The 16,384-nt window shown below is 37.1% G+C and overlaps 1 protein-coding gene across 1 annotated transcript; it reads left to right on the top strand.

Annotated features, from left to right (window-relative positions):
- The first annotated feature begins 1,794 nt into the window (after positions 1 to 1,794).
- Positions 1,795 to 16,384, top strand: LOC114480530 (E3 ubiquitin-protein ligase TRIM39-like). Its single transcript, XM_028474758.1, has 8 exons — positions 1,795 to 1,964; positions 5,481 to 6,074; positions 8,883 to 8,978; positions 9,075 to 9,308; positions 10,671 to 10,818; positions 10,894 to 10,920; positions 12,904 to 13,079; positions 14,443 to 16,384. The coding sequence occupies exons 2-8, from the start codon at positions 5,496 to 5,498 to the stop codon at positions 14,812 to 14,814; spliced, it is 1,632 nt and encodes a 543-aa protein (XP_028330559.1). The 5' UTR covers positions 1,795 to 1,964; positions 5,481 to 5,495; the 3' UTR covers positions 14,815 to 16,384.

Here is a 16,384-nt window from a genome sequence, read left to right as displayed (position 1 = left end):
AATTCAAGATCTATCCATCCATATATTTTCTGACCCACTTATTCCTGTTTGTCAGGGTCACAGGGGTCTGCTGGTGCCAATCTCCGGCTCTCATTGGGCGCTGGGCGGGGGTACACCCTGGACAGGGCGCCAGTAATTCAAGATCCATGAAGTATTTATAATAATATTATACTAAATCCCAATATATAGATGGAAACACATTCATCTGCAATAACTCTATTTTAGACACTGAGAATTTTTTGAAATGTTGTTTGTCATAGAAAAATATTTTCTCTAAAAACTGTAATGTCTATTAAAATTATTGCTAAAATTGCATTCATTTGCAGCTAAATCTCACATTTAAGATTCAACAGGAATTAAACTTGAGAGGACAAGACAAACTTTACAATCAGAAATGCAAAAAAAAAAATCCTTTCACACTTTGTTTTGATTGAGCAGCAAATGATGTTTAACAGACTGAAATAGGTTAAAATGTTGTGTTATTTTAGCTTGTATTGGTATTAGCGTGCAGTTATATTTGCTTGCAGTTAGCTTGCGGTTATATTAGCGTGCAGTTATATTTGCTTGCAGTTAGCTTGCGGTTATATTAGCTTGCAGTTACATTAGTTTGCAGTTAGCTTGGTGTTATATTAGCTTGCGGTTATATTAGCTTGCAGTAACATTAGTTTGCAGTTAGCTTGGTGTTATATTAGCTTGTGGTTATATTAGCTTGCAGTTATATTAGTTTGCAGTTAGCTTGCAGTTATATTAGCTTGCAGTTACATTAGTTTGCAGTTAGCTTGGTGTTATATTAGCTTGCGGTTATATTAGCTTGCATTTATATTAGTTTGCAGTTAGCTTGCGGTTATATTAGCTTGCAGTTACATGAGTTTGCAGTTAGCTTGGTGTTATATTAGCTTGCGGTTATATTAGCTTGCAGTTACATTAGTTTGCAGTTAGCTTGGTGTTATATTAGCTTGCGGTTGTATTAGCTTGCAGTTATATTAGTTTGCAGTTAGCTTGCGGTTATATTAGCTTGCAGTTATATTAGTTTGCAGTTAGCTTGCGGTCATATAAGCCGGCAGTAAGCTTGCGCTAATATAAGCTTGCAATTATATAAGCTTGCAGTTATATTACTTAGCAGTAGCTTGCAGTTATATTCACCTGCAGCTAGCTTGGGGTTATATTAGCTTGTGGTTATATGATGTTACTTTTGTTATAGATTTTGACAACATTTTAACCAAAGATAGACCTTAGTCATTGAAGACTCCATTTCATTTTGGAGGGGATCAAGATTAGGATCAGTTTAAAAAATAGACTCATCATTTACAAAATTTCAAAAATCTGTATGAAATTTGACTGTTAGGTTGAGTTGGTTTCTTACTAACTTCACTGAGCTCCATCCATAATTTGTTTTTAAAAAACAGATTTGTTTTAAAAGAAAAATACAAGTCTTAATCTGTTTTACACATGATAAATGTGATAAATCAGAATCAGAATCGGAAATGTTTTAATGGCCAAGTAAAGTTTTTAGGACAGTTCAAGGAATTTGTCTTGGTAGTCGGTGCGCGAAACTAAAAACAAAGAACAAAGAAAGAAATGTAGTAAAACAACTGGTTTGATTGACACTCAGTCTAACTGTAGTAAACACAGGAAGTCGTGGCCGCGCCGAAGCGTAATCTTCAGATGTAATCAACATGTTAGTCATCTGACGAGTCCCTTTAACCGCCCTGCAGCATTCCTGCCCTCAGGTGTGTCACAATGTTAACCATTGAACTCCAGTACACACACGCACGCACGCACACACACACACGCACGCACGCACACACACACACCTGATGTTATGTGACACACACACAGGTTCAACACTGTGCTGTCACTCTCAGATCAGCAGAGACAGAAAATAACTCTTCACGTTCCTTCTTCCTGTTTCATTCATTCACCAGAACTCACCAACAGACGCCTAACAACTGCTACTGAGGGACGTAAGTATGTGCATTAGCTTCCACCTGCTCTCAAAGATAACCAAAATATATCATTTAAACCTTTGTTGATGCGTTAAATGTTGCTGGACAACAGAAACCTTTCCATTTTTTGATTTACTTCAAATTTTGCTAAACAAAGATACATATTCTGCTCATTGTTAAATTGATCTAAGGCTATTAAAAGACTCCAGTTATCACCGAATGGGAGTAATGGCTTGTTATTAGTGTTTACAACAATGTACACTGTGAAAAAATCAACGTTTTGAGCAGGAAAGGTGATTAATATGTGATCAAAGCTAGCATGCTAGCAAAAAAACAGGGTTGTAAATATTGATTCAGTGTCAGCGTTAATCTTAAACAAAGAATACTGTAATAATATGATTAGTTTTGAAGCAATAAGTAGGATTTCAATATAAAAGAGGTTTGATCTGAAAGAAAAAGGCAGTAATCGTGTTGTTCATTAGCCCTTCCTGTAGCTATAAACCGAGTGTATAATGTTATATAACAGTTATCAAGTGAATAGTAAACCTGTTGGTTTTTACGTGTTGTGACCTCATGACCTTTGAGTTTTAGATGATGTTAGCTTAGCACGTATTTTTGCATCCTGGTTGAGCCACAACATCCTCTGTTTCCGGAGTTTGTCTTGTTGCTTTCAGGGCGTCGTTTTAACGGCACGGAAAACAAATGGGTTTTCCAATTCTTTTGTGCCCTCTGCGATTAAATTGTTACATTCAAATGTGTAGTTTGAAGTGATTTTGTATTCCGATGTTTTTTATTTTATTGTATATGGTCTCCTGATGTAATGTACTTACCACCATGTGTGTTGCGTGTATGTGACTGCTCTTAGAATTGCTACAAATTAATTGCCCAATGGGATCAATCAAGTTTTCTGAATCTGAATCCTTTTGGCCAAAACTAGCGTAAGAACCGTGTTACTTTTTACAGTAAATACACACTTAACTAAGAATTCATCTATAAACATGTTTATTTTACATATGGCAATAAAAAAAAACCTAGAAATTAAATCACAATTCACTGTTGATGCTAACACTGTTACGAAGCTAACGTGTTAGCTTTGACGGAAAGGGCTAACTTTGAAAACGCTGTTTTTCCACCACTGTGATTCCATGGCCTTTGAGTGTTTTATGACGTTAGCTTAGCATGGCTAGCCTCAGTTTTAGTTATGTAAGGAAAAAATATAACTAAAAGTAATGTAATAGCTTTACCTTAACATGATTAAGGTAAAGTTATGTTTTCAGAAGAAACCTGCAAACACAGTTTTGAGTGTTAGATGATGTTAGCTTGTTTTTTGCGTCAGTTGTCTACAGGGCTGGCCCGTTTGGTCAACGCCAGCCTCAAAACCGTGTTACTTTTGGCAGTAAATTCACACTAAATTAACAATTAATCTATTCCTATATTTCTTTCACATATGGCAAAAAAAAAAAAAAACAAGAACCTAGAAACTAAATCACAATTCACTGTTGATGCTAATGTGCTAGCTTACATTGTTTTTCCACCAATGTGATTCCACGACATTTGAGTGTTTTATGACGTTAGCTTAGCATGGCTTGTCTCAGTTTTAGTTATTTTACAGGAAAAAATGTTTAAGTAGTTATGTTTTCAGAATTTTTTTTTTCTTCTTTCGATTAGCATGAAATACACATAATCAGAATCAGAATCAGAATCAGAATCAACTTTATTGGCCAGGGGTGTATGAATACACACGAGGAATTTCTTATGGGCCTTTTTTATGTGGCGTGGCCATTTTGAAGTATGTTGTCGTGACGTCAGGCTAACGCTACTAGCTTCTGCTCCCATAGAGAGTCTATGGTGAGATAACATTTTAATCTGTTTTTATCTTTAATTTAAGAATAATTTAGCATGAAAAAAAAATCGAAAGAATAATAACTTTTTTTTTATTATCGTCACTTTTTGTTGACAGCTGGAATTAAGGCTGGTGAAAACCTTAAACATTGTTCACCCTGGGCGTGACATAACTTAACTTTGGCAGTCTGTCCCAAGTATCAGCCACGGGCCTCTCTGATTGGCTGTTAGGGTGTGAATGTTTAGTTACAGTGACTAATGGAGGACAAACATAACAGGGTGGAGCTGTGTGTTTACGGTGTGTGAACGACTTCATTCCGGTTGGACTGGAGAAGCCAACGACTTTATACATTCCGTCTGATCCACTGTTTATCTTTAATTTACACTTTCAGACACATAATAACTACGCATAAGGATATTTATGCCAATTAAAATTGACTCCTGTAACTAAAATATAAGAGTAAAGACACTAAAGGGCAAATTTAACAGTTTTTTTTCCTTCTGTTAATTAATTTCATTCATTCATTCATTATTTCATTCATTCATCTCCTGGCTCACATATTTCTGTTCAGGGTCGCAAAAGTCTGCTGGTGCCTGTCTTCTTGTCAGATTTTTGCTCCTTTTAATGTATTTAATGCAATAATGGCAATAGCAATAATTTCTGCCACTTCTCCATCAAATTTCAATGCCTTTTCTGCACATTTTTTGCACTTTCAAGACATTTTCAGCATTTATAACCCCTTTCCACCACTTTTCGCACCTAATGTCAGATATTTTGACCCATTAATGTCACTTTTAACCTCAGCATTTGATGCTTATTTTTGCCAATTTAACCACATTCATGAATTGTCACACCCATTATTTCATTATTTGCCAGTTTAAACACATTTTTCAAGCCAACATTGACACTTTTATTCCTTTTTACCACTTTTTTTGGCTACTCTAATTTGCTACTTTTAACCAATTTTTGTAGTTTTTAAAAGCCCATTTCACCACCTTTTCCACCATTTTTGGTCACTTTTAAAACAAGGATTTACGTCTTTAAGATGAATATATAAATAATAATAAAAAATTCTGTATAACAGTGGATAGTATTCAGATAAATAAATAAATTGACCCTAATATAGCACAGTTTGGTCAAAATATAGACCCCTTAATGGAGGCAAACAGGAAACACCGTTGGCTAAAGACTGTGGAGGCTAGTGATGTTACAACAGAATACTGTCTTGTTGTGTGTTTGCGTGCCAGAACAGGGGTAATAACATTAGTGGACTTAAATTAAAGTTTTATAGGATCCCAGCGGATACTCGTGCTCAGAAAAAACAAAGACGATTGTGGTTTTGCCTCCAGGCTAAGCCCCGCCCAACAAAATATGTCACAATGTTTACAAACAATCAAAGGGTCTATACAATGTAGAGTGTCAGAGTCTGATTCTGATAGTTAGGGTTAGGTTTAGGGTAAGGTTTAATCTTAGTCACGTGACCTAAACTGGCCAAATAGGGGCGCTGCGTACGGATAGAATGATGCTATATTGATACGGTAACCGTACGGATAGCATATAAGAAATGTCTCTCACTAACAACTAGCTTGTGTTGCATGAGCGAGTTTGATGAGCAATAAATAAATAAAAGCAACATTCCTTCCCTTGCTTTATCTAAACGTTTGTTAAACATGTTGACTTCCTGGTTGCAGATAAAGGCCTCCAACATGTTGCCAGAAAAGCAGCTCCAGTGCAGCCTCTGCCAGCAGGTCTTCTCCGACCCTGTGACCACTCCCTGTGGACACAACTTCTGCCAGAGTTGCCTTCAGGGTCTGTGGGATAGCAGCGACGTATATCAGTGTCCCACCTGCAGCAAGTCCTTCTCCCCCAGGCCGGAGATGAGCATCAACACTGCCTTCAAGGAACTGGCCGACTCCTTTAGGGGGATGACGATGTGCACCTCCTCCTCCTCGGCCGCCCCGCTGTGCTCGGCCCAGCCCGGGGAGGTGCAGTGCGACGTGTGTGCGGCGGCGGCGCTGCAAGTGAAGGCCCAGAAGTCGTGCCTGGTGTGTCTGACGTCGTACTGCGAGGCCCACCTGGAGCCGCACCGCAGGGTGTCCACGCTGCAGGTGCACAAGCTGATGGAGCCCCTCCACGATCTGCAGGAGCGCATGTGCAAGAGGCACGAGCGGCTGCTGGAGATGTTCTGCAGGAAGGAGCAGAAGTGCGTGTGTCGGTTCTGCACCGAGACCGAGCACAAGGGCCACCAGGCGGTTTCCATTGAGGACGAGAGCAAGGAGAGGAAGGTTCGATCGACTCATTGGTATTTTAAAAAACACAGAAATTGGTTGAAAGTTTCAAATTAGAGTAAGTAAGTAATGTTTATTTATATAGCACCTTTGACAGACAGAAGTCACAAAGTGCTTTACGCATCAGCTCATTCACACACCAATGGGACTGAGCTGCCATGCAAGGTGCTAGTCAACCACTGGGAGCAACTTGGGGTTCAGTGTCTTGCCCAAGGACACTTCAACACATAGATTGGTATAGACCGAGATCAAACACCCCACCTCTCAATCAGAGGACGACCCCTCTACCACCGGAGCCACGGTCCCCCTAAAACATGTGTGGCCCAAAACGGACAGAAAAAGTGGTAAAAAGGGTTCAAAGTGCCAATAGTGGCTTAAAAGTGGCAGAAATTTCGATACGGGGTGTGGTAATGTACTTTAAAAATAGGAACAATTAGTTTAAACTCGCAAATAATGGGCATGACAAATAGTGAATGGGGTTAAATTGGCAAAAATAAGCATGAAATATGGTGAAAAGAGGTTAAAAGTGACAATAATGGGTCAACATATGCGACATTAGCTGGAAATGTAGTGAAAAGGGTTTGTAAGTGCTGAAACTGTCATGAGAGTGGAAAAAATGTGCAGAAAAGTCATTAAAATTTGATAGAGAAGTGGCAGAAATGGGAGTAATGTAGCAAAAATGCATTAAAAGGAGCAAAAATATGTCAAGAGAAAGTGATGAAAATAGGTTAAAATATGGCAAGTTTGGTGTAGTTGCAGAAAAAGGGTAAAAATAAGCAACAATGGGCTCAAATTGTTCAGAAAATATTCTTAGTTTCTTGAAGGCATCTGGTGACCCGCTCCCAGTGTCTCGCAACCTCAAATGGACTCCCTGCTCTAGGCAATACCATTGACGATGATGTCACTGACTCTGCTCGGCAGCCAATTAGAAGTGTTTTATCCGTTGCCGTGACGACAGCACCAAGAAAAAAATTGATATTTTTTCCTACCCTTAGTAAATGTAATGTCTTCCTCTGAGACTGTGGCTGTGTAGTAAATGTTATACTAACGTACTACTCATACTAAGTCTGACGACACAGTATGTAGTGCGTTCACATTAGATAGTATAAAAAGATTGAGTATGAGAGGAATACCCAGGATGTATACTATATGGGGACATTTTTTAAGTATGCATGTTGGGCATACTAGTCATAATCAACCATCCCATGATGCATTGTGAGCAGTATGTAAAATAGTCCTTTGACTGGTGCTTGTAACCGTAGAGATTGTAAGACAATCTGAGCACGCAGCAGTCACGTACTGGGATTGTTCATGGAATTTCCAATGCGGAAATTGTCATACTGACATTACAATGATATCTCAGATGTAATTCACATTAATATTACGTATTAAGACAGGGGTGCTCACACTTTTTCAGCATGCGAGCTACTTATAAAATTACCAAGTCACAATGATCTACCCCAGATCTACCCACCACAAAAATGCAAAACATATATTTAACATATATTTATTTTCACATATATTGAGGATTCTTTACATGTAAAATGCATGTTGATGTACCTTGCATAACCGCATGAGCTAATTTTGCACAACACAACATAATTAACTATGAACATTTTTTGTAATTACCCGAGTTTACTTTGATGACTTGCACTGAACTGAATTGCACGCAGGCAACTTGACAGTGCACGTGCAGTAGTCATCTGACTGGCTGCCCTGTATGTCAATCAAGTGACGGGATAGATGATAGGCTGACATCAGCCGCTGACGTCTATTTTTTTGATGTCATGCGATCTACCAATACTACCTTTGCGATCGACTGGTAGATCGTGATCGACGTATGGAGCACCCCTGTATTAAGAAGTAATGTATTTTAAATATTTCAGCAAGTTATTTGTCAGTGAAGTGCATTTTATGCCAAGAATGAACTTTGAACATTTACTTTGAAATTTAATGAACAATCTCAGCACAGCGGGAGTAGCAAAAATTAATTTTTCGGTGTCATGTATTAAGTTCGCATCGTACTGAGATTGTATATGCGCATGTACATGTGCACAGCCATGCACATGCGCATTACCGGAAAATTAATTTTTGCTAAAAAAAATAATAATTCATTTTTGTTTGTTTTTCATTTCAAAGTGAACAAACACGGGTTTTAGTTGTTTATTGCATTTGGTTAGGGTTAGGGTTATAATCTCAGTACGGAGGTAAACTCAGTATGTGACTCGGGTAGTGCACATGCTCAGATACAATCTCAGTACTCATTACGATGCAATCTCAGTACGTGACACCGGCTTCAAGCTAAAAATCGAACATCCTGTTTTCAAAATAAAAGCATCTCTTCTTGTCTTTTATTAGTGCTTTCATAAATAGGGCTCTTGTTTTAAAGTTAACTGGAAGTTTTGTCAATAGTAAGAGGCAGACAATATGCAATCTCCTAAATGTCGGAATGAAATGTGTCTACGTGAGTTTTATGGATCAAATGAGCGCATGTTAATATTCTGCTTGGTCATGTTCTCACTGAAAATGTTTTCAGATCTTTCAAAGGTGGAGAATCAACAGAGATATTTAGACTCAGCTTCAATTTATCTTGGGAAACTTGGAAGTATCCTTCAGTGGGAACTGTCAGCGTTGAACTTTTAATGCTTGTATTTCCAATGACCTGGACATGACTCATGTTGAGAAAATGTGAATTTGTCAGAGCGATAATCATTGTGCAATGTTAACGACATAATATATAAATGTCTATAGATAAAATATACTGTATATACAGTATGTCAGTTATGAAACGTTGTGCTCCATCAGGTCCAAATGAAACAGCTGGATGCAGACTTTCAGCAAATGATTCAGGAGAGACTGAAGAAGGTGGAGGAGATCAGAGGCTGTTTGAAGCTCAGCACGGTGAGTATTTTATAGTGGGAGAATCTCAGGTTTTGTTTATAACGAGGAGAAATGAAAAATAGGTTTTAAAAAGACTTTGTTTTGTGCTCGGTCCAGGTGAGCGCAGAGAAGGAGATGACGGAGAGCGACCACCGGTTTGCGTCTCTGATTCGCTGCGTCGAGGAAAGGCAAAGCAACGTGAACTCTGAGATCAAAGAGAAGCAGAAAGAGGCGGAGTCTAGGGCGGAGCAGCTGGTGGAGGAGCTGCAGCAGGAAATCACTGAACTTCAGAGAAGAACCAATGAGCTGGAGAAGCTGCAGAACAGCGACGACCATCTGCACCTCCTGCAGGTCACACTCAGCACCCCACCCCACACTTTGTAGTTTTGTCAGTTTGTGTGTGGTTTTTTTTCGACTTGTCTGCACATGCTGTCAAAAATCAACACTACACGAAGTGCAATCATTATGAGACAGCAATGCATGCTTTGTTATTGCAATGATATAAATTAATTTATTTTATTGCTTAATTGTGACCATCACCAGCCCTCCCTAAGGAAGGGTAAGAAACATTTTATTATAGGGAGGATATAAAAATGGAGAGCAGTGTTACATCTTGGTGAGGGGGAGGGGGAGAAGGAAAGGAGCAGGGAGGAGAGACTCCAAGCAGGAAATAGAAAGGGTGGGGGAAAATGTATTATTTTAAAGAGAGAGTGAGATGTGAAGTTGTAGTAGAACATATTGTGCTTACTATGTTGTGTAATCAAGCCAGTCTGGTGATAAGTGTGAAGCTTAGGTATAATGGTGGTGGCTGTGGACAGGGGGAAGGAGTGAGTGGTAATACCTAAAACAGGTATTTGGGATCAACGTGTCTAAAGTTAAGCCCAGTACGAGTTTTATCCTACATCCCAAGGCCAGTGCATCGTAGACTAGTGTATGTGCAAAAACCGCTACTGCAAACCCAGGCGCCGCCCCGGGCCCGCAGATGCAGCCAGACCAGCAGAAAGAGTGGGGGCCAAGGAGCCCCAGGCCACCCCCCCATGGCCGGCCCCTACCGAGGGAAGGAGACACCCCAACGGCACACAGTTTGTGTGTTTTTGTGTCATTTTGAACATTTTTGTGTGTATTTTTTGGAGTAGTTTTGTGTATTTTGTTTAGTTGTAATCTCTGAGCGTTTTTGTTGTGGTTTTGTAAGTGTTTCTGTCATTGAGTTTATTTTGCTGTTTGTTGATTTACAAGTATTTTTGTGTACTTTTGTATATTTTTTAAAAAAAAATTGTGAAATTTGTGTTTTTGTTGCACTTTTGTATATTCTTCTGTCATTGTTTGTGTAATTTGTGTATTTTTATTGTGCTTTTGTATGTTTTACTGTCATTTCTTTGTGTAATTTGTGTGTTGTGTTTTGGTATATTTTTACGTCAGTTTTTGTAAAATTGGCGTTTTTGCATTTCTACATTTTGTATATTTTTCTGTCAATCCGTTTATTCTTGTGTTTTGAGTAATTTTGTGGGTTTTTTGCAATTTTGTGTTTTTTTCTGTTTTTATGTATTGTTGCTATGTATTGTGTACTTTTCAGCATTCAGTCATTTTGTGCATTATTTTGAAAGGCTGCACCAAATTGAACTGAGGGCCACCAGTTGCCCCATGTCTGCATGAGGCTGTTCATGGAGTTTAATAATACTACAATATAATTGCTGCTGTGTTTGGTCCTTGTAGATTTTTCCCACGCTTACGTCACCTCCACCAACCAGAGAATGGTCAGAGATCAACGTCCACCCAGAGCTGTGCGTGGGCACGGTGAGGACGGCTCTGACCAAACTGGAAAAGTCTGTGAGGACTGAACTGGAGGCTTTGAAGAAAGAAGGTAGGAAACGTTACTGGGAAGAGGATTCAGTCACATGATGAGACTTTTAAACATCATTCTGTTTTTCTCCTGCAGAGATGAAACGGATACAGAAATATGCAGGTATGGACACGTGATGACTTTAACATTGTTCAGTCAAGGTTTGGACTTTAAAGTGAAACTATTGACTTTACATTGTTGCGGAAATAAACAAATAAAACAATGGCAGAAATAATAAACAAATCACATTAAATCATTCAAATCAAGAAATTCAATATCAAGACATTAAATAAATGTCAAAAACACAAATTAAACAATGCCTTGTGAACAGTGACTTAGCGCTTTCTCAGTTGTCGACAATAAATAGCAAAAAAAAATCTCTCTGCCTAGTCTACAGCACATTTTTGATTGTCATCTTTCAAAGTTAACTGTTACTTTTGTGTGTTTTTACTCATCTAGTGGAACTTTTGGTTAATTTTGACTCTTTCTCTTGTCATTTTGTGTATTTTTTGTTTTCCCTTTGTGTATTTTTCTGTAATTTTGTGTGTTTTTTAGTCATTTTGTGTATTTCCCTTTCATTTGTAAATGTAAACACATTCAATTAATTGAATGCAATTTAGAAACATATTTAAATGTGTTCCTAAATTTACAAAAAAAAAAATCAAACCTTGCAAGTTACAGTGAAGGAAAGGCCACTAAAACACATCAAAAATATTTATTTTTTCTCTCTCTATAATCTCTACAGCACATTGGTAATTGGTACGACACATATTTGTTGTCATTTTGTAAAATTGTCATTTTGTGCAAATTTTGTGTACTTATGATGTCACTTTGTGTTTTTTTTGTGTATTTCTGTTGGCTGTTTGTGTATTTTCCTGTAATTCTGTGTGTTTTTAGTCATTTTGTGTATTTTTCTTTAGTCATATTGTACATTTCGCTTTCTTTTTTAAATGTGAACACTGAAGAACATTTAATTAATTAAATGTACTTTATGTTTCTCAGAAAAAAAGGCCACTAATACACATAGAAACGCATTCAAATATTAATTTATTGAATTAAAGATTAATTAAAAACAAAAAATACATCCCAAACCATGGACTTACCATGTACAATAAATGGCTATCACCACTTCATTTTATTTGCAGGTTTATTTTAAAACAAACAAACAAAAACAGAAAAATAACCACAAAAAAAAAAAAACATCCCAAAACATAAATCAGAAAAGTTGTACACGACATTATAGTGATATGTTAGCCTTTTTAGCTACATAGCTAACAGTGACTATGGGTAACACCACTGTCACATTTAAATGTGTTTCTAAATTTCATTTAATGAATTGAATGTGTTCACATTCAAAAAAGAAAGGGAAATATACAAAATGACTAAAAACACACAACTTTAGCTAGTTAGCTAACCGTGGCTATGGCTAACAACATCACTTTTTTACTTGGTGTTTTTTTTATGGGTTTATTGAATCAAACAGCAATTTTCAGAACAGTCGTAAGACATTTGAATGTGATATACTAGCAATGTTAGCTACCACGTTAGTTAACACCATCGTTCTTTACTTGTGGGACTTTTTAAAAAAAAGATATTATGGAATTAAAGACTAATTAAATACATCCCAAACCATGGACTAACCATGTATATGGCTAACAACACCTCTTTTTTATTTTAAAACAAACAAACAAACAAAAACATCCCAAAATATTTCTCAGAAAAATTGTACAAGACAGTATAGTGATATGTTAGCCCATTTAGCTAGATAGCTAACAGTGGCTATGGCTAACACCATCGTCTCATTTAAAGGTGTTTCTATGTGCATTGGTGGCCTTTCCTTCTTTGTAATTTGCAGATTTTCTTTTTCTTTTTTTCCACCTAAACGTTGTTTTAAAGTTAAAAAAAAAAATAGCAAAAAAGAGCTTTTCATAACAAAAAACATAGATGATAAAATCTGACTGCAATAAATATAGTGTCTGTCCAAACGATCACATTAATATTTATTTGTTGTCGGTTTGTTTTTCTCAGAAAAAAGGTAAATATTGATGAAATCAACGTGTATCTGTGTGACATGGTCCAGATGTTCTTGTCTTCTTTGTGTTGCAGTGGACGTGGTGTTAGACCCAGACACCGCCCATCCAAACATCGTCCTATCAGCTGACGGAAAACGGGCTGGACGTGGAGAACTGCTGCACGTCGTTCCTGACATTCCCCAACGCTTCGACCCAGTCATCTGTGTGATGGGAAAGAGAGGATTCCTGTCTGGGAGATTCTACTTCCAGGTTCATCACGTTGTTGTTGAAACAGGGATGGGTGCAATTATAATTGTAATGGCGTAATTGATAATTAATTACAATTGTGACATATTTATAATTCTAATAGTAATTGAAAAAATATGTTGCAGTTGAAATTCTAATTGAATTGTAATTAAGTTAAGATAATTAGTGAGGATACATGCAATGTTGCTAATGTTAAGGTCATTGCTTATCTAATGCTAGATTGTTGTTAATGCTATTGCTAGGCTTATACTAATGCTAATGCTAAGTTAATGCTATTGTTAGGTTAATGCTAACACTAGTTTAATGTTAAAGCTAGGTTAATGACATTGCTAGTTGATTGCTAATGCTAGGCTAATGCTATTACTGGGTTAGTGCTAATGCTAGGTTAATGTTAATGCTAATGCTAGGTTATGCCAATGCTAGGTTAATGCTAACGCTAGGTTAATGTTAAAGCTAGGTTAAAGCTGTTGCTAGATTAGTATTAAGGCAAGGTTAATGCTAACACTAGGTTAATGTTAAAGCTGTTGCTAGGTAAGTATTAAGGCTAGGTTAATGCTAATTCTAGGTTAATGCTAAAGCCAGGTTAATGATATTGCTAGGTTTGTGTTAATGCTATTGCTAGGTTTGTGTTAATGCTATTGCTAGGTTTGTGTTAATGCTATTGCTAAGCTAGTTCTAGGATAGTGCTATTGCTAGCTAATGCTAGCTAATGCTATGCTAATGCTATGTTTATGCTTATGATAATGTTATGTTAATGCAATGCTATGCTATGCTATGCTATGCTATGCTATGCTATGCTATGCTATGCTAATTCTAATGATATGCCTATGCTAATGCTATATTAATGCTAATACTGATGCTAGCTAATGCTAATACTAATATTAGTTAATGTTAATGCTAATTTATGCTAATGCTAATATTGGTTAATTCAATTCAACTTTATTTGTATAGCGCAATTTACAACAAAGTCATCTCAATGCGCTTATCAAAATATAAAATTCTTAATAAGAAAGAAAAAACCCAACAAGATGCACATGAAGGATAATGATAATACTAATTTATGCTAATGCTAATGCTAGCTAATATTAATGTTAATGCTAGCTAATGTTAATGCTAATGCTAGTTAATACTTATGCTAAGCTAATGCAGTGCGACGCAGGCCAGCACCTGCATCCTCTCTTGCATTTTTTACAAGAAATACAAATATTCTAGATTTAAACTAAATTTAAAATGCCAGTCACTGTAATCATAATTGAGTTGTAATTAAACATAGATAGTTGAAGGTATAATTGTAATTCACCCTAACCCTGGTTAAAACTGCTTCACGAAAAAGAAACTGATGAGTTTGTTCTTTTTGTGTTTTCAGGTCACAGTTGGAACAAAGACCTTCTGGGACGTGGGCGTGGTCAAAGGTTCCGTCAACAGGAAGGGAATGATCACGTCTAAACCAGAGAACGGTTACTGGACGGTGCGTTTGAGGAACGGTAACGAGTACCGTGCCTTGGACTCCCCGTCCATCCTCCTGGCGCTGAAGAAGAAGCCACAGACGTTGGGCGTGTTCGTGGAGTACGAGGCGGGCGTCGTGTCGTTCTTCGACGTGGACGCTCAGTCTCACATCTACAGCTTCACGGGATGTTTGTTCTCCGAGAGGCTCTTTCCCTTTCTCAGCCCGGGAGTTGGTGACGAGGGCAGGAACACAGCGCCACTGATCATAGGGGGCATCGACCACGAGGCGTAAACCTGTGGTAGTAATAGTAGACCAGTTTTTGTTTTCATCTTAGTCTTTTATTTGTTTTTGCTGTATTTCAATGCTGAAAGTTTATCTTTTATTTTAGATTTTGTGTTAGTGTGTTATTAGGTTTCCTTTGCACAGAAATCCAAAGAAGAATTAGAGGTGATGCACAGCAATGGGCGGGGCCAGGCAATTTTTTGGCTAAACAAGACAGCAGCTGTTTGTGTTTAAAGGTGGATTTCAAACGGCTCTCAAAAATGTAGTTTAGAGAGAAAAAGGGAAGACAAGAAAAGAAAGAGAAATAAGAAAAAAGGAAAGAATAAAGACAAGAAAAAAAAACAAAAACAAAGAATAGAAAAAAAAAAATGTAAAAAGAGAAAAAAGGGAAAAAAAAAAGAGAGAGAAAAATAAATCTGAAAACACAAATTGCATGTGGACATCATGGCGATGTTGGTAATTGGTTTTTAACGAAGATTTATTGGTTCCATTAGTTAAAAAAATACCTGACGTTTAAAATGACGTTTAGAGATCATCATCTAACATGACTTCAAGTTCTGTTTTTGGCAAAACGAGACAACAGCCGTTAGCGTTTAAAGGCTGATTTCAAACAGCTATCAAAAGACGAAAAAAGGAGAAAAGAAAAGAAACATAAAGGAGAAAAAACAAAAGGAAAAAAGTGAGATAAAAGGAAAAGAAAGAACAAAAGACAAGAGAAAAAAAAGGGGGACAAAAACCAAAAATCTGAAAACACACAAATTGCACGTAGACATCATGGCGATGTTGGTAATTTATTTTTAACAAAGATGTATTTGTTCCCTTAGGTAAAAAAAAGTGATGTTTAAAAACGACTTTTTTTTAGATAAAATTCTGATATTTCCCAAACATCATCTACCATGACCCCAAAGTATTTTTTTTAATGAACATTGAAAATATATTTAGCCAGTATTTGCAAGAAAATGTTTACAATACTATTTTGATGCACTGTAGGCCCAATTTTTTGATAAATCAAAAATCTGTGTGGATGGTTTGTGTAGAAAAGTTTGGTGTCAATTATCCTAAAATTGTATGAGGAGATGGGTTTAATACACTTTTGAAAAAAAACAAAAAAAGACAGCGATGGACTTGATAATTTGCAAAAGGTTTAAATGTACAAATGTTTCTTCAGGGTTTGGGTTACATTTTGGTGAAATTTGCAAATCTGTAGCACATATGGTTGATTTGTTGTACGTTTTCAAAAGGTTTTCTGTAGCGCCACCTTTAGGACAATGGGTGTGCAGCTTTAAACTAATCGTATTGATGGTTCACACACGTGTTCCAGTCCTCTGCTATGTTATTGAGATTACGTGTACAAGTGGCTGAAAAGTGGCTTAAAGGTTAGGACCTCAGAGTAGAGCCGATGCTCCTCTAATTTGAAAGAAACCAGAACCCAGTCAAGAGGAAGACAATGGCCTGGAGTGACAATGGAGTAGCAGTTTGTACATCAAACAAACAAAACTTTACAAGCTGTGGAAAATCTATAAATAAAGTTGGAAAGAAACATTTGTATTGCCTGTATATAAAGAATTTTCAAACAATT

Source organism: Gouania willdenowi, chromosome 18 (genome assembly GCF_900634775.1).
Source record: "Gouania willdenowi chromosome 18, fGouWil2.1, whole genome shotgun sequence".
NCBI lineage: Eukaryota > Metazoa > Chordata > Actinopteri > Blenniiformes > Gobiesocidae > Gouania > Gouania willdenowi.
This window is presented reverse-complemented; position numbering and strand designations above follow the sequence as displayed.

Bases quoted from the DNA above. Each gene is read 5' to 3' on its own strand.
- LOC114480530 (XM_028474758.1), top strand. From the start codon at position 5,496: ATGTTGCCAGAAAAGCAGCTCCAGTGCAGCCTCTGCCAGCAGGTCTTC. The intron at 8,979-9,074 runs GTGAGTATTTTA...TGCTCGGTCCAG, and splicing joins GCTGTTTGAAGCTCAGCACG to GTGAGCGCAGAGAAGGAGAT. The intron at 9,309-10,670 runs GTCACACTCAGC...TGGTCCTTGTAG, and splicing joins ACCATCTGCACCTCCTGCAG to ATTTTTCCCACGCTTACGTC.